Source organism: Carassius gibelio, chromosome A18 (genome assembly GCF_023724105.1).
Source record: "Carassius gibelio isolate Cgi1373 ecotype wild population from Czech Republic chromosome A18, carGib1.2-hapl.c, whole genome shotgun sequence".
Lineage (NCBI taxonomy): Eukaryota > Metazoa > Chordata > Actinopteri > Cypriniformes > Cyprinidae > Carassius > Carassius gibelio.
Window position 1 is genome coordinate 13,603,503 of NC_068388.1, and position 25,004 is coordinate 13,628,506.

The 25,004-nt window shown below is 35.7% G+C and overlaps 1 protein-coding gene across 1 annotated transcript in view; it reads left to right on the forward strand.

Annotated features, from left to right (window-relative positions):
* Window positions 1–387: 387 nt before the first annotated feature.
* The window catches only part of LOC127933879 (leucine zipper protein 2-like), a 96,949-nt gene continuing 72,332 nt past the window's right edge, over window positions 388–25,004 (forward strand). Inside the window, exon 1 of the mRNA XM_052530929.1 lies at window positions 388–710. Coding sequence (XP_052386889.1) covers window positions 649–710 — 62 coding nt within the window. The 5' untranslated portion in view covers window positions 388–648. The remainder of the gene's footprint in view (window positions 711–25,004) is intronic.

Below are 25,004 nucleotides of genomic sequence, written 5' to 3' on the forward strand. Positions count from 1 at the left end.
TCACAATATGAGATGGTGAGCAGGGAAATGTCTCATCAATTACTTTGACAGACAACAGAGAATATAATGTCAAACTAATGAACCCTGCCATCAAAGAGTAATCTCCATGAAAATTGATTAATTTAGTCTTTGTGGAGCAACCCTGCATGCCTCAAGTCCAGATAATTGCCCTGCCCCTTCCCAAGGCTGCTGGTAATAATGCAGACAGATGGATATCATGTGGGACACACCAGCATGTATTCATCTTGCCGTGGACCGCAGAAAAGAAAGACAGGGAGCCACTGGCTGTAGTGATGCTGACATCACCTCACTACCTCAAATCATTCTCCAGTCTTCCTCCCCATATCCCGGATCTCCTCCGCCCCTGCACCCTAGTTCCTGGCCATTAATAAAGCCGTCTGTCTCTTCATTCCTGCTATTTGAAGCCGAAGAGCCCCACACTTTCACATACACAGACCGCTCGCAGTGTTGCATCTGTCTGCCGTGGCATGTGTGCCTGCGTTAACGCGCGTGTGCACCACTAAAAGAGAGAGAGAACGGGTGAGCGTGCCAGTGAGGAGAGGGAGAGAGAACGGGAGAAGGGATAAGCGAGCGATCGAGAGAAAAAGGGTGAAAGAGACGCCGAGCGCATGAGAGCAAGACAAAGCAATGAAATTCATCGGAGCCGCTTACCTCCTGTTCCTTCTCCCTGCTTTAAGCTTCAACAGCAGGTAAGAGCAGATTTACATCTCTGGCTTTATCCATTAACCCCATCATTCTGTCTGTCGTGGACACAATAGCTTATTATATTCATTTGAGATGTAGACTACTGTTAAAGCCTCCATCTATGCTTAAAAATCTCTGAAGAGAGAAGCAGGGTGATTGAGACAGCACCAGGAGCAAGGTGAAAGATGTTTAACAGCTCAACTTTTTCCTGCTTCTGCTCTGGGCTTGGCTAGCCTGCAGACAAAACAGAGATGTTCACTTTCTGGCACACAGAGTGAGTGAAATGAGACAGGAGTTTGTGGCGTATGGGAAGGAGCAAGTTTTGTGTTAGTAAGAGCTTTGGGATGCCCGTGCAAAAGCAGAATTTGTGTGTGTGTGTGTGTGTGTGTGTGTGTATTATGCAGCGAGGGGAAGAATCTGAGATGAGGAATAAAGAGAGAAGAAACGCTAAGAAGGAGTCTTGCAGAGTCAGGGAGTTTTCAAGGATTGATCATTAATTTAACTACTGATAAAGCCATGCCTCTTCCTCTCTAAACCCAGAGCACGGGAAAGGTCAGTGAGCACTCAGCCAAGATTTGAGCAGTGACTTTATCATCTATGGGGTGTTCTTTATGCTCCTTTTGGGTAAATTGAAAAGCTTGTTAATAGTGAATTTGTTCTGCAAATACTTCTGCCCTTTAGACTTGCCCAGGGAGTGGCCCTAGAACACACATGCTTGTAATACAAACACTGATGCACTTATTCTTAACACACACACAAACTTGTGTGCCACTAGTATGGAACTAATTCATGAGTTTGTATGTGTGTGTGTGTGTGTGTGTGTGGAGGGGGGGGGGGGGTTGCTTATAAATAATAATAAAATAGTATAAAAATTGAATTAATAATAAAATAAAAACTACATCTAAAAAACATTGAAAAAATATGTGTAGATTTTGTATTCTTTTATTAATATATTTCTTATAGTTGAAAGGCATCTTACAGTTAACAGGTTTCAATGTTTACAGCTTTTTCTCAGTGAAAACTGGAGACAGTTTTTGTATTAATTTTAAAAGAGTTCTATAGCATAAATGATAGTTGATTAATAAGACTTTACCACTATATTTTCAAATCAAAGGCGCGGCTTGAATAATGTTAATGGGGTCATCTTTTAACACAAAATGAATTTAATCTCACTTGCTTTTTCTTAGTGTAAGACATTTATCAAGGCCAGTCTCTGTGAGTCACATCTCTAGATTCTCATTAGACCAGTGTCAAACACACATTTGAACTACCTTTTCAAATTCTTAGTTTAATTTTTCCATATAAACCTAAATGCTTATATATATGTATATATTCCTTTTACGTCTCTGGACCTTAGCTTTGTTTATATTGTATTCATGCATTTGATAGATGCTCTTCTCCAAAGCGACTTGATTTGAATTCAATATTTCAAAATATACATTTTATCAGTTAATGCTTTCCCTGGGAATGAAATTCATGACCTTGCCATTGCTATTTCGAGTGATTCTATAGATCATTTGTTTTTAGTTGTTATTGACAAGAAAAAAAAAAAAAAATCAAATATTAACTTTTCAAAAAGTTATCATTCTATTTGTCTGTTATAAATAAAGTAATTCAAAATACTTTTTTTTTTTTTTTTTTTTCTGGCCAGACATTTGGCACAAGATCATACTTTTAACTGAGATACAGTGCAGTGGAGCATAAAAGAATCAACCTACAGTGGTGTAAAAAACAGCACTTGCCCTAATTTCTCTGGGATTTTCCCCAAACCCAGCAACGCTATGACTCTTGTATGTTTTAGTCATCACAACAACAGTCATACTTTTTGTTGTCTTCAGTGATACTCTTCTACTATCTTTGTTGTGATTTTTGTGTTTATATCATTTGAACATCACATTCAGTTCTGTTGTGAAACAGCATTTCTAACTGGAAGAGTTTTCTAGTGCATGAAACAGCATGTAACAGTTGATCAGGGACAGCTGCATAGTGCCCATAATATCAAAAATCACTAATTCCCACTTCTATGAGTATAGAAATGTAGTTTTTAAATTTTAAGAGTGTAGCACTAGGCCTACTTTTGATGTTTCCTTCAATTTTTAAATTACTTTCAGATTCACAGGTTAAAAACATGGTCATAAAATACATTTGTGAGGCTCTCATTTAGATATCCAGAATCCCAGCTCGGCAGTAAACCGCTCTCATGCCAAGAGCAAAGACGCTTTCTCACAATCTACATCAACATTTCATCAATTCTACTTACTGGTTTGCAAAGCTCAACAGACAAGTGTATTGAACTACACATGTATAAATCAGCAAGCTGTACTATTCAGCATTTTATACAGAGATAATTACATTATGCTGCATAAGCATTTGATGTTTGAGGAAACCTACTCCAAACAGAACTGTACTGATCGATTTCATCAGGACCCATAAACAGCGCAAAAAATGGCTAGATGATGTGAGATGTGGCTTATTTGGAGATATTGAATTCTTCCACAGCTACATGTTAATGACATGTCTTTGCGCTCGGTGATGAATAGTTCAGGCTATGGCTGATGAATGAATTGGGAGCTTCATTTGAAAGGGCAACCATGACCTTGCCACACATACATAAAACATAGTAAATCTTGGACAAAAGAATAAAATTACCATTCCTGCATGTAAAAATGTTCATTTTTAGGTATGCATAAGCATTGTGATGTATGCATGTTACGCTCTATATATCATTGCTTTGGTAATGCATCACCGTGTGTTTCAGAATATTTTATGCATTCATACAAGGACATACACTTCTCATGGAATTTCCATACCTTGTCAGTATTGTGTCAGGTAATTTTTTTTTTTTTTTGTTAAAGCAGATTTAATATGCTCAATTAATTTCTTTATTAAAAAATGTCAAATTAAGATTATAAAATAGAAAAAAATCAGTTTCAAAACTTTTATTTTATTTTACTTTATCAACAAATAATCTTTTTTTTTTTCTACAAAAATGTTAAGCACTACAGTTTTTAACATTGATAATAATAAGAAATGTTTCTTGAACACCAAATCAGAATATTAAGACTTATGTTTATAAGAATCATTTGATACTGAAGATTGTTAGATGGCTGCTGAAAAGGAATCTTTGCCATCATAGGAGTAGATTAAAATAACACAAATATATTCACATATTAAACAGATAAGAGTAAATTTAAACGCTAATATTTCATAATATTACTGTTTTTACTGTATTTTCAAATAAATCCATACTTTGAGAGCATACAAAACTTTTTGAAGAAAAATTGCATCTCATATTAAATATATTAGTTCACCTATAAATGAAGATTTTGTGAACATTTACTCACACAAGAGTATTAAAATTTATTATTATTACTTTTTGTACATTTAACGGAAGTCATTGGGTTCCGAAACTCCACTGACTTTATTTATCCATTTATTTATTTAACATATTTTTGTGTCCCACACATTTAGATATTTGATGACAGAATTGTGATTTTGTTATGAACAACCCCTTTAACACTTTCAATAGAATGTGACCAGTTCCAGAAAGTGTTTCTGTAAAACGTTTTCTCATTTGCTCAAGTTGTTAAGTGTCTCTTTATCACATCCTCTATATTGTGGCTCTGGGTTTTGGTTCCTCGGCTCGAATGGCTTCGTTCAGTGTTACAACTGTCAGTGCTTTTCAGTTCCGCTCGCATGCCTGCAGCGTCTCCCTCAGGATCGCAGTCTCGCTCTCTGATGACTCAAACTTTGATGTAGGGAACCGTGGCAGCCTCTTCTGCCAAAACCTAGCCTCCAGTGAAGTGAGTGAAATGTCAAAAAAAGAGCATGTGCAAAGGTATAAATGTAAGACGAAAGGTGGGGAACTCCCATTTTAAACCTAGATCAAGAATGGCGGAACGGTCATGCAATTGCTCATGTGCGTTTCCCCAGCCCCCTTGCAGAAGCCTACCTCTTTTGTTTTTATCAGGCAAAGCCTCGGAGGCAGCGGTGTCATGTCGGAAAATGACTGGGAAGACAAACTCATTGTGGTGTGGATCGATGACACAGTGGCTGGTGGGAGGGGGTCACATGTCTCGTAGCCGTGCTCTATGGGCCCGATCATTACCCATAAATCTCGTGTTTTAATGGCTTGAACATTCTTACTGATATCCTTGCACTCTGGCTACTCGGATGCAATAAAATATTCCATTCTTGCTTTGTGTGAATAATGACCTTGAATGATGCTTTATGGTTGCCATGGCAACCGTGATTGTTCCCTTGAAAGGAATCGCTCTTGTGTGTGAGTGTACTAGCAGAATTTGCTGGGAACACACTGAGTGTGGTGGTCATCTGATTTTCTTTCTTTCTTTCTTACTTCTATGTGTTTTGCTTAGTAGTGCGAATGACACATCGTTTTGTGCTTCATTCCTTTGGCAAACTTAGAAAATACAATTTCTAATTCAGGTTAACCCAGTTGTGCGTGTTCGTGAGACTGTGGTTTGAGAAATGGTTCTTCTGCTCCTGTTTTTTCTTTTTCCGTCTTGTGTTTTTCTCGGCAGCATCCTGGGGGTTAAACCTCTGAAATCTGAAAATGTTCTCAAAATATCCAGCCAGACGCAATCGCTTTAATCTGACAGCCTCTCCCGGTATGTGTCACTGATAGATTCTGAAGAATAAGGAACTGCTGTGGCTATATCTCAAGCTTGCGTCGAGTGTGGAGAGGAGCACGTGCCAGGCTGGAGAATAGAACAGATTTGTTGGCAGATCCAGAGGTGGCCGTGCGTAACCGCACCCAGAGTGCTTGGCATCGTGAGTGGTAAATGGAAAGGGTCCAACATTATTCTGTGCTCACCTGTGCGATGCATGGCAGCCGTCGTAGAGACCTCTTTCTCTCCTCAGGTCGCATCTGTAATGCGCACTGAGAGATTTCTATTCGAAGTTGTGATTACCTTTTAGTTTTATTTATGAATTGAGATTCCTTTAATTAATATTTAACCCAGCTGAAGGAGCATGATGCATTGTATATTAAATAAATATTATGAGTTCAATACAAGTTAAGCTCGATCAACAGCATTTTGTTACTTAGCATTAAACTGAATATCAACTTCTCTCTTCTTCTTCTTCTTTTAAATAAATCTGTTACAGATTACAGTGGAAGTGAGTAAGACCAGTGAAGACCATTTAAATACTTGGTGTTCCATATATATGACATTTACTGCTTTACATACGTCACTGTAAGATCTCTATTTCATGGAAACCTTTTCCGCCACAGGAAAAAACTAACAAAAAATCAACTAAACAAATAAACACAATTTCTTTCTCAGAAATGCAAAAATAAACTTGCAATTGCAAGTTTTAAAGTCAGAATTGGGAGCTATAAAGAATGTACAGTACTAGGCAAATGGTTTTAAGTCAGTTTCTATGTTTTGCTGTAGTGTATCAGTAGTAAATATCAGTTTACATTTCCAAACATTATTTTTGCCATTAAATGTAATAATCCAGTTAGATTTTTGTTGGCACAAGGAGTCTGACAGCAGCCAGTGTTGCACACAGAGATCTGATCTCATCGGACTGTCTGGATTAACATGAAGAAACAGAACAAACTGAGACAGACTAAATCCAGAAGAACCAAATGTTGATAGAGTTAGTTAATAGAAGTTAATTAATAAAATAATCTAATTATGGTAATATTTTTGATGGCATCCTCACTTTACAGTATTTTTTTTTATAAGTGTCTTAAACTTTGCACAGTACTGTATGGCTTTGCAGGCTTCTTAAAGCGTTTTGGAGACATTGCCTCAGTTCTTCTGGATTTAGTCTGTCTCAGTTTGTTCTGTTTCTTCATGTTATTCCAGACAGACTGGATGATGGTGAGATCAGATCTCAGCACTGACTGCTGTCAGACTCATTGTGCAAACAAAAATCTAACTGGATTATTATATATAAAACTATTTTTTGTTGGTGAAAATACTAGTGACCTTTTTGCACAGTACTGTATATTTCCCAATTCTGACATTACAAATCTTTGTCTGTCTGTCCATCCATCCCTTCCATCCATCCATCCACCTGCCTGTCTGTCTGTCTGTCTGCCTGTCTCACACACACACACACACACACACACACACACACACACAAATGTATTAATTTTTTTAAGAAAGGAAACAACAGTCAACATGACTATGATTATTTGGTATTAACATCATATCAACTGCTGTTGGTTAAGCTTGACTTGAATTTATAATATTCCTTTAATATGCAGAGTAAAAAAAATTGCATTTAAAATTTTTATTATTTCATCTTGACCCACATAGTATGCATTAATAAAGAATGGATTGTTTTGTTTTCTGTGGTCAAATCAACCATATTCTTCATGCAAGTGTGATGTTTGTGGGACTGCGGCTTTAATGAGATAAGCCAATCAGAAAGGAAGATTCTCCAGGGATGTTCTGGCTGCACAAGCAGTGTTATGAGTGTGAGGATATACATGTAAACAGGGGTAGATTGGAGGTTAGTGGGGAGAGGCTGTTTTCCTGTGCTCTTGCCTTAACAGAGATTGAAAATTTAAATTCGAGAGGCATACTACTGTATAACCAGAATGCCATGGGAACCAATAAGGCTGTCAAACAGTCAGAATAGTAAATTAAATTATTCATTCAAATAGTAAAGCAAATTAACAATAAAAAAAAACCTTGCTTTGCCACAGCAAATATAACACTAGTTAAGGCACCTGGTGATCTAAAAGAATGATAACCACTTGGACTGTTTAAGAGAAATGTCAACATCACGATTGCTTCCATCCTTTTTGGGCTGTTTGTGTCAGGGGTGTTTTCTCCAAGGTGGTGCCTCCTCGAATTTGGATGAGACAATATTTGGCAGTACATAAGCTGGTTCACAAATCAAATAAGCCAAACAAGCTAACAGAGCACCCATTGGACATCTCTATTTTTGGCCCATCTCATAATAAACTTGAAATGACTTTTGGAAACACAATGTGATTGCGAGCTCCTTAAATTAAAGGTACATTCCCAGGCCTGCGACCTTCATGGCACCTGGTGTTTACCGAGAACATGATGACTAATGGCTTGAAAAGAAGAGTTAGTATAATGTATTAAAGATACGTGTGACATGATTTTATTGTTGAATCATTTTACAAATTTTCTGAAACCCATGTGATTTTAATGTACACATACTAACAACACTTTACAATAAGAACCCATTAGTTACTGCATAAACCATGAGCAATACATTTGTTACAGTATTTAATGATCTATGGTAACATTAATTAAAATACAGCAGAATTTTATATACATAATGTATAATGTAACTAGGATTTTAAATTCATGTCCTGTGTTAACTGGCTTCAGTTTCATGGCATTCTTGCTAACTCGAAATTGTGGAAAAATAGCAGACAAACAGCAGCTTTACATATGTTTGAATATAATTTTATGCTCTTTTGAAACGTAAATAGTGTGATATCATTTGCAATTTAATATTGGAATGTCAACAATTATGATTATAAACTACATGTGCAAAATGATTTAATTAACTTCTACAGTATATTTAGTGTTTTTCCCCCCTTTCTTTACAGTTATGGTTGTCATCATTCTTTCTGATAACCTCAGAAGCTTAAGTGAGCTAGTGACATTTTTTTATTTATACATCATCTTTATATACTGCACCATGAAGGTTTGTTGGATTTGAAGTAAGCTTTTGAGTGCAAAGAGTCCCGGGTTCAATATCGTGCGTGATATAAAACAGATTTGTACATAAGAGTAAATGGAACTGTCAAAAATGTACAGTTTAAGACAGCTCAAAAACCTCACAAACCCTCTAACTTGCCGTGAAAAGAATCTGGGAACCAAGAACATTCAGAAACAGTTTCAGAAGATGTTATTCAATGTGTATCCAGCCAAAACTTTAGACAGTTGACCATATAAAGTGATCATGTCTCTTCAGAAGACTTGAGCCGTTTTTCCACTGTCAGGGCAAACCATTCTCATAGCTTAACCATTCCATTCTTTGCTGATCCAGCCCAAGTTAAAATGGATATGGTTTCATTTTTCACTGTTGTGCTGAAAACAGAGCCCATTGGAATTCTACACAAAAGTGTCAGTCATTGTAATGCAAGCGTTAAGAGACAGTACGAGATGTAAATAGCGACCATGTAATGAAGGATGAAATGTTTTTATTTATATATTTTTTTAGTTTAACTATTAACTTGTGACAACCTCGCTCAAACAGTTCTAACCAGAACTGCTCCTTACCATTCTTAGAACCATTTGGCCCGAAAGTAGAAAAGTGCCTTTAGATTAAACTGCTCTCTACATATGGATTTATTTTAGGATTTGTTTTACTAACATTTTGAAATGTCAGAATTTTGGTTTGACAGTCGTTTTAAAAAAGAAATCTTAGAAAAAAAAAAAATGAATTCTTGAATTCAAAATGAACAAGTTTTATGGGTTTGGGTTGACATGAAGGAGATTAAGTGGCAGAATTTAAATTTTTGAGTCAACTAGGTATACAATAAACATCTCTGTAATTTACCAGAAAATACAAAGGAAAATTTCCCACAGTTACATGCACTTATGTGTTCTTTGAGGTATAACTATGAGAACTTACAAGGCAAGGCAGTTGTAGAAGTATCTGGGGTGATCATGGAGTAAAACACATAGGCCTGAGAACACTGGCCCAAAAAGGGGCAGTACTCTACATAATGTGATTTGACGCTGATTGGACAATATATCCAGAGGCAGAACAAACAGCATAGAACAGTGACTGCTAGTGTAACACTGTGGTTAAATGTGATAGAAAAAAATTCCTCTCTTTCACACTTTCACATCAGATTGAAGAAACCGCCTCTGCATTAACACACCATTATGTTTTGGATAACTTTATCATTCTTTTATAGATCAATCTTTGTCCAGTGTAAAAATGCGAACAGTCCCTCGACTTCTTTTCCCAGATTCAGCAAATTCGGCAGCAATTAACTTGAGCGAAACAACATCAGCATGCACAAATTCAAAGCGTTGCTTTTTGCGCATGCTCTAATCTCATTTATTCTGTTATTTTTTTGCAATTTAACAGCTTAACAGCATAGTGCACTGCTGCCTCTCACTGATGTATTAATGTCATTGGTTTGAGGCAAATTTGTATTATTATTTTAAGTAAGCATCACTCAAACCATTAAGCTGTTTTATTTGCTTAGAAATTAACTGTAACTTAATAAAACCTAGTAAGTATAACAACTAAGTAAAGATAACTAAAGATATCGAAGTAAGATAAACTATTGGATTTTGAGTGGAGATGTTGTTTGTTTGGATCATACATCTGCTGGCCCAGACACAATACTTCGCTGACTCAATCAACACAGCATGACCAGTGTAGAGCACTTGCAGAACAAATGACTCCTAAGAACCATTTTTTGTTATTCAGTAAAAACAGCACAAGTCGATTTCCAAAACAAATAACTCCAAACTGGTCCATTTTCGTCTGTCATCTTATCAATAAGTGTAGTTCCACATTATATGTTTTTCAAAAGCACTTTTCTAGTTTTTTAATAGTATTTTCTAAAAATCTAAATGAGTGAAATCTGTTATGATGTTGTTTAGCACTGTTGTTTAAAACAAGAGGACAGTTTTTGAATAGCATTTATGCAGCCTCTAAAACGACTGAATTAAGTCTATGTACTGCATGTCATTTTTGTAAGTAACAGTACAGTAAAGTATGTCAGTGGGCATAGGGAATGGGAGCTTTGGAGTGGTGCTGGTTTGAGAGAACATAATCGCAAGCTCAGCGAACACACATGAATGCATTCAAACACACGCTAACAGCATGAAAACTTGTGTTTCGTCCTTAGATATAATACCCCTGCTGGAGGCTATTTTTTCTCTTTTCAAAAGAAATGCTTTCATAAAAAAATATGGACAGAATTGCCCAAGGCAAATATGGGCTTTTGCCTTCTCATTCTTAGATATCCATCATTGATCAGTATACATACAGGCATGCAAATGAGATTATTCAGTAGTTTTATTGTATAGATCAGGGTTGTCAAACTCAGTTTCTGGAGGGCCGGAGCCCTGCAGAGTTTTGTTTCAACCCTGCTCCAACACACATAACGTAGTTTTCAAATAATGGATTGGATCAGGTGTGTTTAATTATTGTTGTATCTAAACTCTACAGGGCTCTGGCCTTTCAGGAATTGAGTTTGACACCCCTGGTATAGACAGAGCAGCAGTGTTATCTTTAATTTGTTATTATTGTTTATATTAATAATATTAATTATTTTTTTATTTAATTTTCCAGTTTTTTTTAAGTTGTTTAATATTGTTGTTTAATATATGAGGCCAGTTATTGAATAACGTTTTTGCCGCCTCTAAAAATACTGAATTATAAAGTCTATGTACTGTATGCACACCTTTGACAATTTTTTTTTAATATGATGTTTAGCATCATTTAGAAATAATGTTGAATTTATTTTCCCCCCAAAATTTTTTTCATTAAAATGAAGTGGAATCCGAACTGAAACCATTCAATTCTTTGTTTCTGATCCCTGTCGAGAAACACTTTCTAGTACTCCAATCAAAGCAGAGTACATTGAGGTTTATGTGAAAATGGGATGCCTTGGTTACATGAATATAGATTCCCGCCAAAAATGTTTCACGGTGTAGGGCTGACATTTGTAATTGAGATAAAATCAAAGGCAAAAAAGAATTGCTGGTTACTAAGATTCAATTCAATTCAATTTTATTTGTATAGTGCTTTTTATGATACAAATCGTTGCAAAGCAACTTTACAGAAAATGAATGTTTCTATAATATTTAGTAGTAGCTTATCAGTGGTCACTTAGTTTATGTACATATGGCAGAAATGTACAGAAACATCTATTAAAGTCTTAATCGATCAGACTATTAACAGCAATTATTATAATGCAATAAAACTTATGGCAAAATTAGTTATGTATGATGTTTCAGGGTTGTCATCATCAAGATAAAGCAGAGATTTTGCAAAACAGGATGTAGATATTCTGGCAAAAGGCACACAGTAAAGGTTGGCCTTGGTTCAGTCTGCTGCTTTTTTATTTTTATTTTTTTGAAATAAGAGAGTTATTAAAGACGGAAGGAATAGTGCGACAATTAATTCTTCCTGTCTCCTTTTTCATCTTCTCAGGGTCATATCTTCTCACGTCCCTTCTTGTCCTTTTTTATTTTCTCCAGTAATTTTGGGGTACTGGGATGATTTAGATTTTTTAATGAACTAAATGTTAATGGACAGATAGAGGCAGAGAGACGGTAGATATCAGAATAACACTGAGACAAAATGCATTTCGTTTTTTCCTGTTTTCCCTGGTTTGCGTCTCACTCGAGTGCTACATTTATACCAGTTCTGTTTCTCAGAAGTTAGTGTTTTTAGGGATTTGGGGGAAAAGCACTGGCAGAGGCAGAAATAATGGTCACAATATATAAATGAATCATTCTGCCTCTAAAGCTTTAAACTCATGGATTTTTCATGAAATATGCATCATTTATATAATATAACATTAGAGTGACATTATTTATTTAACAATAATTGAACCATTAAAACAATATAAATTGATTTTCTAAAAGCCATTTACAATCACATTTGTTTTTTCATCATCTCAAAAGGTCTGTAACATGAACAGTCCACTAAAATGTATTTGTAGCATAAAGATCATGATTCTTAAGTAAATTATGATCTAGAATCATTATTGCTTACTGATTCTTAAACCGTTCTATTCATATATGTAAAAATGTAATTGTAAGTGTGTGTTATACTGTAGATAAATGTTTTTCTGTGATTTAGATGTAATGAAAACTTAAGAAAAATAGGAATTTAAATATGTATTACTATTATGCAACATTCATAGATATGTCTGTTTTGAAATTTACAAAAACAAATTTATAGTCATGCAAAATCATAGTAACTCTTCATCCTGAATAATAATGAATAACATTAATCAGGCTCTGTTGAGTTGCATACTTTTGTTTTACAGTTATAAGTAACTGTGCTTATCATGACCATATGCCAGTTCTGTCACACAAATTATTAAGAAATGATTTTGCTTTTTTAAAGTAGCTTATATAGTTGAAAAATAAATAAATAAATAAATGGTTATTGGATTTATTACTTGTGTGGTGTGCAGCAAAATATGGCAATTTTCTGTAGTGACAGTTCAATAGATGGAGGTTAAAATCAGTTTGAAACTAAATTCAATCTTTGAAGGGATTTTGGCAATAGTTTTTGATAAATTAAGCAGTGTTGACCCATACAGTAGTTATAGGCAAGGAAAAACACATTTTATGAGACAATGGAAACAGCAGAGATTGCACCTAAACACAGGTGAATACCTCAGAACATGCTGAATAGAAAAAAATCCTTGACACACAAACTACTTTTTTTTTTCCACTGTTGTTGCCTGTTTTGTCCCAGAACTCGAGAATCAGTGTGCTGTGAATCCAAAGTTGCTGTTGCACAGAAAAAAAAAAAAAAAAAAAACTTTTAGATGAAGCATTTTAGCATACTGTATTCCCTGCCTTGTTCTTTTTGATCCTAAGCTTTGATTATATAGTCCTGATTTTAAAGTCACATTTCCCTCTAGGACCCTGTCTTCTTTTTTTTTTTTACTTCGTGCATGATGCAGAGGAAAAGGAAAGTCACCTTGAGAGAAAAAATGGCTGACTGTCAGTCAAACTTGAATCTCCAAGCAGCTTTGCGAGCTGAGGTGTGTCAGGACAAGGCCGTAGGGGAAAGTAAGTGTATGTGTGTGTGTGTGTGTGTGTGTGTGTGTTTATGTATGTGCATGTATTGCGTTTAGGGGTCTAGGGTGTATGAGAGTCCAGAAGTGTCCGGGCATTTGTGAATTTTATTCAGCCATCAATCTTGTCACCAAAGTTGATCAGAGTCCAGAGATCGGATGGAGCTTTTCTTCCCCAGTATGGAGGGTGACAGCACTGCAAGGCAATGACACGAGCGGTTTGCAAGGATGTCACATGGTGTGTCTTGAAAAGGACAAAGTGGACATTCAGAATGACTGACCAGCTGATGCTGAAAGGACCCTCTGAATTATTTAAGCTAGAAACTCTTTTCAAATGACGTCCTCTAGCATCCGCAAAGTTGCGCGCATTTGTTTGTTGCACATCAAGCCGAGATGTTTGAAAGCATTAGCTGATTGAGAAGACAAACTGTGAAGTCAAAGATATATGGACTTGAATTTATTAGAGGCCTGCGTTGAGCACGCAGCACACCAATGTTTTCCAGACGCTCTCGGGGTAAATTACTCTGAAACAAATGACGTCTGTAAATGAAAAACAACAACAACCTTGTGCTTTTGAATCTAGCCTTCAGTAGAATTAATGCTTGTTAATTCTCCGCTTGCATTCGTGCCAGCATTAGGTTGATCAAACAGAGAGTGAAATAATGAGAGATTTTCAAATCTTCACAACCTGAGCTATTTTTCTAAGACTACAGCAGAAATTAGTTTTCTGGCCCTCTAGTCGTCTCTCAGGAACGGTCTCGTAGGGTGTGGTGTAATGGCTTGGCTCTGATGCCTCTATTTATGTTACCAATTTTTAGTGGAGCAACATGAATAATTTAAGAGGGAAAAGATGGTAGAAGCAACAACAAACTACATCCGGGTGTTTATGTCAAGCAGCCATCGTACCATGAAAGCTTCTTATAAATCACTATTTCATCTCTGTCTCCGCCTCCTTGTGCCTTCCTCTTGTCTCCCTCACTTAATAGCCTGTAATTGGTCCTCCATGGAACTGAAAAGAAAGAGCAGAGATGCGTAACTCACTAGTGATTACTCAGATTAAAGTGTGCAAGGAAAGACTTGGTTAGGCATGTACAAAAGACAACTTCATGAATAAAACATGCTACAAATTTATGGCTCTGATCATTAAAGAAGGATGGCCCAGGGCCGGAGGGACGCTCTATTTGTGTTGAATGATAGAGGGGCCCGCAACCGGATGAGCCAAACCAACATCTTGCCTTGGGAAGAGAATCGCCTGGGTTTTGGTAAGAAAAAAAGAAAAAGAAAACGTTTACAGAGAACTTAGAGTGGGAACTATACAAAACTTAACAGTTCTGGTTCTGTTATTTCTAGTAAAAGCAACATAAACGTAATGCAACATGATCATAGGAGTCATGAATTCATGAATCAGACTACACTGGTTTTACTGTATGTTTCTGATTCACTACCAAAACCAGCTCTTAGTCATTCACTCAGGAATCTGACTTGTTTGATTGACTAATCAGAAGCATCTCAGTAGAGCCATTCATTCAGGAATGGGACATCATTGCTTATTTCCATTTCTTTCTTTTTTTTTTTTTTTTTTTTTTTTTTTGATTCACTAAAAATAACTGGTTAGTTATTAATTAGAGTCCTTTGTTAAGGAATCAGACTTCACTGCTTGGGTTGTATTGGGTTTGATTCACTAAAAATAACTTTATTTATTTGCATCATTCTTTCTGGAATTTGACTTTTTTCTGTAATTTTTTAATTCATTAAAAAGAGACATCTTACAGGAATAAAGTTTCATTTAATTTAAATTTAGTTCATTGTCTTACTATATGTGTTTGACTCACTGTAAAGAACTAACTCATTAGAGCCGTTCATTTAGGAGTTTGACTTTTTACTGTAAATTCAAATGTTCAAATAAGTACCATCTCATAAGAGTCTTTCATTTTGGAATCACAGTGTGCTGTTCGTATTGTGGAATCGATGGCGATGTTGTGGTGCTGCTAAACAAGGATTGTAGGAAACTCTGTCAGTGTAGTTTAGCACGTAGTTAGCACTAACACTGTATATTGGCTTTGAAATCCACTTTTTGTCTGTTTAAAGCTTCCGCCTGCCATAATGGATTTGCATTTAATATTAACATGTGTAGTTGATAAATCATGTAATTCATTTAAATAACATTGTTGATAGTCCTAGTAACAGTGCAAGTGTTTAGATCACATGAAACCAGAAAGCTGATTCTGGCACAGGGACCTTTCTCTTTTCATGATGGCTGTAAAGAAACGTGACAGAAAAATAGATTTTGATGTCATACATTGTATAACTGCCAGTGTAGCATCCTTATGTGGCTATCTTTTGTTCCCGGGCTTTATTTTAACCCCCAGTGCCTCAACTTTTAAATCAGCCTCTTTTCTCTGCCTTATTTAATTTCCAAAATGTTATATTACCTCCTTTTGCTCCCTCCCTACATAAATCTGAATACCTTATAAGGATACCCGATACACCCCGGACGACACAGGGATGGATCCCGTTATTTTTATCTAATCTCCCTCACCAAGCATATTCTGTGTCTGCCTCCATCTCCTCTGACAGGAAAGCTGCTTGCATTAGTGCTGTATCTAGCTGCTGCGGTGCAATGTTTTGCCCTGACACCTCTCTCTGATAAGCACCCTCCTTCCCACCCCCCCGCCTGTGCGTCAGTGAAGAGAGAGTATTTTGCCACCGATGTCTCTCAAGCAAAAACTGATAAAATACCCAGCCAATAATGCCGCAGTGGTACATTATCTGTAGGGCCAGTATTTAATTTATCTGGTGTTGGTTTTCTTTCTCGGGTTGCACCCATAAGGTCTATTTCCGCCACATCGGGCTCTGTGTTGACTTCCTTTGTTTATTCTCTGTAAATAAAATGCTGGTTCGAGCGACGAAATTGCATTGAGCAGAGCAGCAAATCTAAGCAGTTGTTTATAGGATTGTATGCGCGCACACACTCGGCTGGTGTTAAGTGTTAAGATATGAACTGAAATGTTAAATCAAATGCCTCATTTGGTTCGAAACGTTTCTGAGAAATGATGTTTTTGCGGTTCTGCTCAACAGGAATTTTGCTGTGAAGAGTGGCTCTTTGAAGGCGTGTTATTGGCAGTGCCCTGATGTGCCACCAACTCATTTTTGTATTTTGTGTTGAATTTAAACAGTGAATTACTACAGCGCTTGGTAATGGAAAAGCACTCAGATGTGTCTGGCTTTGGCAATGGCTTTATCATTGGATTTGCCAGTGCCTCAGCGCTTGTTTGTGTATTTGCATCTGTCTAGCCATGTTTTTGCCAACATGTTTTTCACAGTGGTTTAAGCTGGTCCCAAAAAGTATTTGGCCACTCATACTGCTGGCCAACATTTTTGGGGTCAGTAAGATTTTGTTTTTGTTTTTATTCAGCAAGGATGAAATGAATTTATAAAGAAATTACCATAAAGATATTTATAATGCATAATGTTGAAAATGATGTCTTTCTTGAGCACAAAATCGAAATATTTGAATGATTTCTGAAGCATCGTGGGGCACTGGAGTAATAGCTGCTGAAATTTTAGCTTTGCTTTTACAGGATTCCATTTTTTCCCTATTTTATTATATTTTAATATGTAATTTAAATTTTAATTCTGTAGTTAGTTTCTGTTTTTAGTTCTGTATTTTAATCAAAGAAATAAACTTCCTTCAAAAATGTAAAAAAAAATTACACCATAAACTTCAATAAAAGTTAAAACTTTTGTGGCAGTAGATGAAGAATAAAAAAGTAGTGAATCAGTTTTGTTTTCAAGAATTTAATTCTTCTAATGAGGGAGTGTTTTAATGATACTGGTTGTGTGACTTTATGCTCTCTGAAAAATATCAAAATTAATTTTGATATAAAGATTTTAAAATATAGAAGAGGTGTTTTAGATACATAATAAGGTCAAGTTGGAGTGTCAAGTTTGTTTATGCTGTACACACACACACACACACACACACACACACACACACACACACACACACACACACACACACACACACATATTTATATTTATTTATTTGTTTTGTTTTTTAACAATTCTTCTTGGCTTGATTTTACTGCATAAAGCAGATCCATTGTTGAGTGTGACTGAAGTGTCCAACCACTTTCTGGGCCGACTTTCTGTGTTTGTATGGGCTTTTGTGTCATTGTTTGACAGTCTGAGCCCTGGGGGTGGTGGGAACTGTTGGTTTCTGTGGTGAGGGTTGACATGGTGCTGGATGCTGGTCAGCAGGGCTTTTGGTGAAAGGCCGTTGTTATATTGCTGAAGTCCACAGCTCCTATTTGCCTGGTCTGTCTGTCTGTCTGGGAGCTTTCCTGGCTGGGCCAGCGCCTGTGACGATGCTGACAGGATGACAGCAGGGGTGCACAGGGGTGAATGTCAATGTGGGCGAGAGCAGTTTCTGCATGATCTGCAGCACATACAAACACACACACACACACACACACACACACACACACACACACACACACACACACACACACACACACACACGTATTAAGGTTTCTCAAAGGAGTGCGGCAACATCTGGTGATACAGAGTGAAAAAACACTTACATGCTTGCATTTTAACAGTGAATTCAATTGGAAATTTTAATTGAGAATTCATAAGGCCTTTTCGCAAAATCAATAAGGTATTATGTGGTATTGAGTTGTTAGAGTTTGAGACAAATATATTCAGCATTTTAATAGATCTTGAAACAATACGAGACAATATATAAACACCCCTCCTACACCTGAACGGCTGCAGGCAGCTGCGTTGGACTCAAGAAATATTACAAAGACTGTAATAAAAATTCTTAAACGCAGATGTAACATCTCCAGTGTTTATTGAAAAGGCATGGTTTCAGTTTTGCTACCTTAGGCTGGCATTAAATTAAATAATAATAAAAAAAATTGTGTTTTTAACAGTTAGTTGGCTATAATAACAACATTGAAAAGGTGTTATAAAGTGCAACATTCTTTTCCAGAAATAAAATTCCCATTAATTTTCTCCAAAGGGGAAAATTATTTAGATCAATAACTTAAAGACAGACCAATGGTGAGCTGTGAGGCTGTTAATCAATGGTATATGCTTTTGTTAAAGCCATCAGCTTTTAATCATGTTCAGCAGTGGAATTCCTTTACTCTCAAACTTTTATATATTTACATTTAGCAATAAACATAAAATATATCGTTCTGTTGAACCCATGACCATGTCATTGAAAGTGCTATGCTCTCCAGTTTTCCGTTTCAAAGATATTTTGGAGTTCTTGTAAGCTACAGCAATGTGGAACCACATCGCTTGTGTTAGAAAAGCATGTTGTCTCATTGATGCAAAGTATGTCTGTGACTTACACACAAATATGTAACCTGAAAACAAAATCGGTATGGGCTCATATGATAGAGTAGATGTGTGAAGATTTGTTTTGAGCTCTGCCATGCAGAGCAGCACTTATTACTATGAAATGACAAGAGGTTGTGGGGTTCGCCTCAATCTGTTGCTGTGGCCTAGTTAGGCTGTCAGAAGATTGCCTGCAGGTGTGAGAAGAGATGCCATGAATCAGGTGTGGGCTTCAACCTACAGTAGGCCTAGGGCTGCATGGATCCAGAGCTCCAAACAGACGGCAGCTGCCCGGTCAGACAGGCGCTCTTGTATGAAGACTGGTTTCAGACTGGCTTCCTGTACCAACGCATCTGAAAATCTAGAACAAATTCAAATGAGATTTTGACATCAGCAAGTGAATATTTAATAACCGTTTTTATTTCTCAGTAGAAATAGAATCACTGATGACATTTACTTTTTTTATTCTTTCAGTCAGTCGCCAAATGGCATGCATATCTGGGGATCTGTCTGAAATATACGGCCCTATGATTTCCGAACACAAACGGATTCCAGTAATAAAAATGGAATTTACAGTATAACATGAAATGTCACGGAATCTGGTTTATTTTGGATGAATAATTTAAATAAGAGCTGTAAACTAAAATTGCTTTGTTGTTAAAAAAATAAAAGTTATTTTTACACTTAGCATTACATATTAAAATATTTATCAAATTGTTACTGCTTTATGCCTTCATTTGATTACCATCTTTTAGGAATAAATTTATATTAAATCATAAATTCTGAAAAAATGAACAGATTTTTTTTTTGTAGATAGGGCTCTATTATTGTTAACATTTTAATTAATCAATAAATTGAATTCAAATGATTAGACATGCCTTTTGATTATACAAATTTTATTAAACAATTTGAACTGAATCTAGAAATATTACAGTTGGGGAAAAATACTTTTTGTAGACCCCTAAAAATGTCATTTTTGTTAAACTTTGAATATATTGTATTAAAGATTTAAAGTTTCATTATTACTGTTAATTAACTAAACAAAAATTCATAAAAATAAAAAAAATGAATCCAGAAAGAATAAAAAATGATTTTGGGAAAAATAAAACCGATTTGAAAAGGCCCTAGATATCATAGGCAGGAAAGGATCTGTGCTTCCTTCCAAAAACTTGACCAGATAGAGGCATATCTTCTGACAGGATGTATTGTTAGCATTAGATTCAAACCTGCCTTGATGCCTTCCTGTCTCCATATACGGTCTGATAAGGCAGTATCTTGAAGGTTTCGGACATAGTCCCAGAGTGCACACTGCTTCACTGTATGCATCAGTGAGCATAACCAGCACACACACACAGACACACATACTGTACTCGAGAGTTTCTTTCTGTCTGTCTCTCTCGCTCTGTCTCTTTTTCAGTTACAGCACGTTTGCTCATTCACTTACATGCCGTCTGTAGCCACATGGGTGAATTGATGTGTTACACACACACGCACGCACGCATGCACACACACACACACGCACACACACACACACACCCCTGCAGGCTGAACACATACCCATAATCACACTTTCCTAGGCTGTTATGTTCACATTGAATTACCATATGTGCCAGCCATGATACAGGACAACCCTCATGAGTTTAAAATATTTTTTCCCCTCATTCTAAATAATTTTTACACTGTAAAATACATTCTTAGATCTAGTAAATAATGCAGAAGATTTTTTTTTTATGTTTATTTACTATTCAAACTTATTACAGATTTTAGGAACACACACATCTCAAAGAAGATTATCTCTCTCTCTCTCTCTCTCTCTCTCTCTATCTATCTATATATAGTTGAACCAAAAAAAAAGTATTAAGTTTTAATTTATTTTATTTATTTATTTATTTAAAAATGCCCATACAGACCTATATGTTCTTTTCTAATTAGGCTTTCTCATATTATTTAAATAATCAGAAATAAATTATAACTGGTTTAATTATATTGTATATGATACTTAAAATTATGTAATAATATAATTATATGTGTATATTGTAGTAAAGAGAAAAAAAAAATTCTGAAGCAAAACCACTAGAGATGCACAGCGTCGTAGTGTAGTAGCTGTTGCGTCTGTAATGCAAATGTTTATTCTACTACTGTAGCTGCATGCATACTGGTTTCTCTGAAGTTGGACTTCCCAGAATGCACTGGGGCATGAATTATTAATATGGTTGCACTGTTTGACTGTTTGCCAGTTTTATTTACAGTGTTGTTGATTTTGTTGACGCGTTTCGTAACTTGCTGACTTGCAAAGTCAGAATGTGTTTGTTCTTTTAGTAACACCGATCAGTCGGTTGTTACCCTTGTCGTGTCTCATGTACAGAATCTTGAGGAATAATATTTCAGGAGAACTTTGCCTTGTGTATGTTCATGCGATTTTTTTTTTTTTAGTTTAAGACAACAAACACTGTTATCTCCACGCAGTTTTTTTTTTTTGTTTTGTGATGAAATATGTCATATTGAACAGTTTAGTGCTATGCATTAAGTTAAGAGACCATATTAAATTAAATTTAAATAAGTCATTGTTATAGTGATGGCACAAGTCATGGACACTTTATGTTCAGCAAAAGTGTTTAAATAATTAAACAGATGATTTCAGCTCAAGAAAAGCCATTAAAAATATCACCCTTATTTGTTAATCCTCATTTCCTGTCTAGTCCTCTTCAGATTTTGAGTGAGACATATAAAAGCATGTTTTGACACATTCTGCACACTAATATTACAATGTGAACTCTATATAATCTGGCTGAAGTATATATCTTGGCAGATGTTTTGTGGTCTGGCTCATTTTAAGAAGCAGACCATCTGAAATCTGACTCTATGTGTTTGCTCAATAAATCGCAGTAATGTGAGCCAAATGAAGAATACTGTGCTTTTTTTTCTCAATAAGATGATGTTGGATACTAGGAGTGAAATGTTAACATCTTGATTAACCATAATGGAAATGCAATTTACATGCAAAACACAAGAAGACCAGCTGTTCTTGTGGATGTCTTGACATTCTAACGGTTCTGAGCTTTGGGAAAAGCTCTTCTGAATTTGAATGCGATAACACGAAGTCATCTGGCTTGTTTTTGTTTCAGGTCTGAAAAGGTTGTGTTTGAAACCTGTAAGGTATTGTTTTTCTCTTTAACCCTCTATGGTGTATTGTTGCCATACGTATTTTTCTTCACTTTCTTGTTATTCAGAATTAATAAATAAATAAAAATGAAAGAATAAATACCTACCTACCAACCTACCTACCTACAACAATTTGCATGGTCAGAATTAAAAAGCCAATCTTTAAAGAAACAGAAGTCGTTTTTTTTTTTCTCTTCAACACATTTCAAAATAGCTTTGTTCTGAGCCATAATTCAAATGCATTCATGTATTTCCTCAGTGGTAATTTGTACAGATAGTGGCATCAATTATGTTAATACAATTATTTATCAATTTGTAAGTGTTTATAGATACATAATTGTATTTATGCATATAAACACAATTATAATTTATGAAGAGATCTGCACAGTTAACTCTGACAATGAGAATGACCAAGCATTTTAAGAACAATATAAAAGGACAAATCATAGAGATTACTGGGGCAATTTTGTGTAATATTTTTCAACAGTATTTATATATATCAATTACTTATGACTAAAAATTGCATTTTCATTGTCGTAAAAATAACCCTCCTTATATGATAAGGCTCTCAGAAGAATGTTTAACAGCATTAATTTAATTGGGATTTTCTAATAATAACCTTATAATGAACACTCTTCTTTAGTTAACTAATTCCAGCCCTATCCTGAATCCTCTGCTGTGCTATAACAGAATGCATTACTCTCTAAGGGCTTTGTTAAATTCTAATTAAAAACGTGCAACCTGCAAAACTGGATGAACAAGTAGTGCTCTGTCCAACAGAGATGATCTCAACAGATTACAGATTATGTCCATGTGCAACTAATTAATATTTATTTCATATTTGTCCTTGCAATATCTGAAATCCTTCAATACCCATCAACTCAGAGTTTGTTTGTCTTGCGTGAGTGTGGGACATTCCAGGATATCAAACGCATGGAAACTTTCATTGGAACACTCATAAAAATGCAATAGGCTAGCAAAACCAAAGCAAATCCTTGGTTGGCTTTATGTGTACATTTGACCATGAAGTATTGAGACATTCATGAGAAATTCTGTGTCAAAAAGAATGGATATATATATATATATATATATATATATATATATATATATATATATATATATATATATATATATAAGTCAAAGATGCAACCCTCCAAAGCCTCTAAATACAATTCTGCAACACCGTTTTCACGTACCTTACTGCATGTTTCGTGGCAGTCACTCACTGTAAGGTTTCATAACACTTATTATCAAACTAATTTCATTATTATATGCTGGAATGAATAACCTAGTCACGCATTCTGACTGATAATGGCAGGCCAACACGTGTTCATGTAGTTGAGTTCAGTAATCCATGTCAAAACTGAGTGCATGTTGTGATAAAGGCAAAAGGGAGATATGCAAAATACTACCAAATACTAACTTTATACTGAAATTGTTATCCTGATCATTTGTAATGAAGAGCGAGATATTTAGCACATACTTTTATTTTAATGTGAACATACTTAACTTAAAACATGAAAAAAAAGAAAAAAAAAAACTGGAACATAACAGCCCTTTATTTAAATTAATTAATTAAATAAAGGATTTCGTTTAAATTAAAGGATTAACTGATTTAAAATGTACATGACATAGAAATAAAGAAAACAAAAGATACAACCATTCAATCTTATTTGTATGGGTTTTATATTGAAAACTCAAAACAGAGAAGTGCTTCCTGTCAGTCGCATTCAGTTATTACATGAATCATGTAAATGAGAGCCTATTTTTAATTCAAAATGGCAAAATTTGGCAAAAATGTTGTTTGTAGTTTGCAATCCCTGGGTATCACTGGTGGTCATTTGACATTGCTTTTCTAAAAAAGTTGCCAAATTATGTTTAACTGTACTTACATCTCACTCATTCACCAAAAACTGAAGCACAGTGCTGGAAATCATGCACCATTTCTGTGAACCATAAACCCTGCCCTCTTTGATTTGATTGGCAGTCATGTTTACATTGACCATTGAGGCAGACCAGACTTTTTTTTTTTTTTTAAGTTTAAGTTACTTTTAATCTAACTTTTTATACATTTAGTTTTCTCCTTCGTGTACAAATGCCTCTGACTGATTAGTCCAAGTCTAGTTGAAGGTGAACAATTAGTGGTTGATCCAAAGGAGCCCTGTTTCCTTTGGCCTTGGCAATTTTATCTTAACCTTGGATGACAGTCCACCATTTAGGCCCAATCCCAATTCTATTTTATACCCCTTCCCCTTCCCCTTCCCCTTCCCCTACCCCTCCGCCTACCCCTTCCCCTTGTCCCTTAAAACAGAGTGCCAAGGGGTAGGGGAGAAGATATCCCTAAGGATTGGGACACCACTACCATGACGTCACACGCCATCATTCATCGTCTAGCTCTTACAATACACACATATACTGGTGTGCTGGTGTGCATTAGAGCCTTTAATTATCAATCTTTATTAATTAGCTGCTTACTGACACACACACACATATCAGAAATCGCGCAGCTCACACATCCAGGAGAAAATAAACTTTTCAACGCTGCCCCATGACTTTTATTAAATAGAGTTTAAGTACTGAATCGCTACATTATATTTTCCAGCGACGAGAGGATACAATCGCTGTTTTTAAGTAAACTCACTCTAAAAAGATAAACGCACAGACGCGAATACACACAATTTCCCTTTCTCTCTCTCTCGAATAGAAAATGGTTTAGCGTTTTCTAATTATTGAGGTGAATAGTCTATGGCAGTTATCGCCCTGATCAGAGATATGCTGTGGCACTATCATGTAGTCTGTAATGATATGACGTTAGCAAATATTTGCAATTTTTTGCAAACATTTCTTTGAGTAACATGACCGTTAATATATCACAATTGAATGTAACATAAAACAAATTATTACTTTTCATTAAAATCTTTATTTATGCCAAAAAAGCTTACATTTATGTGTCTTTTGGTTCGTTGTAGCAGCCATGTTGCTGAGATAATTCATACCCCTTTGTTTGAAGTGTGGTCCCGAAAAATCTTCGTTT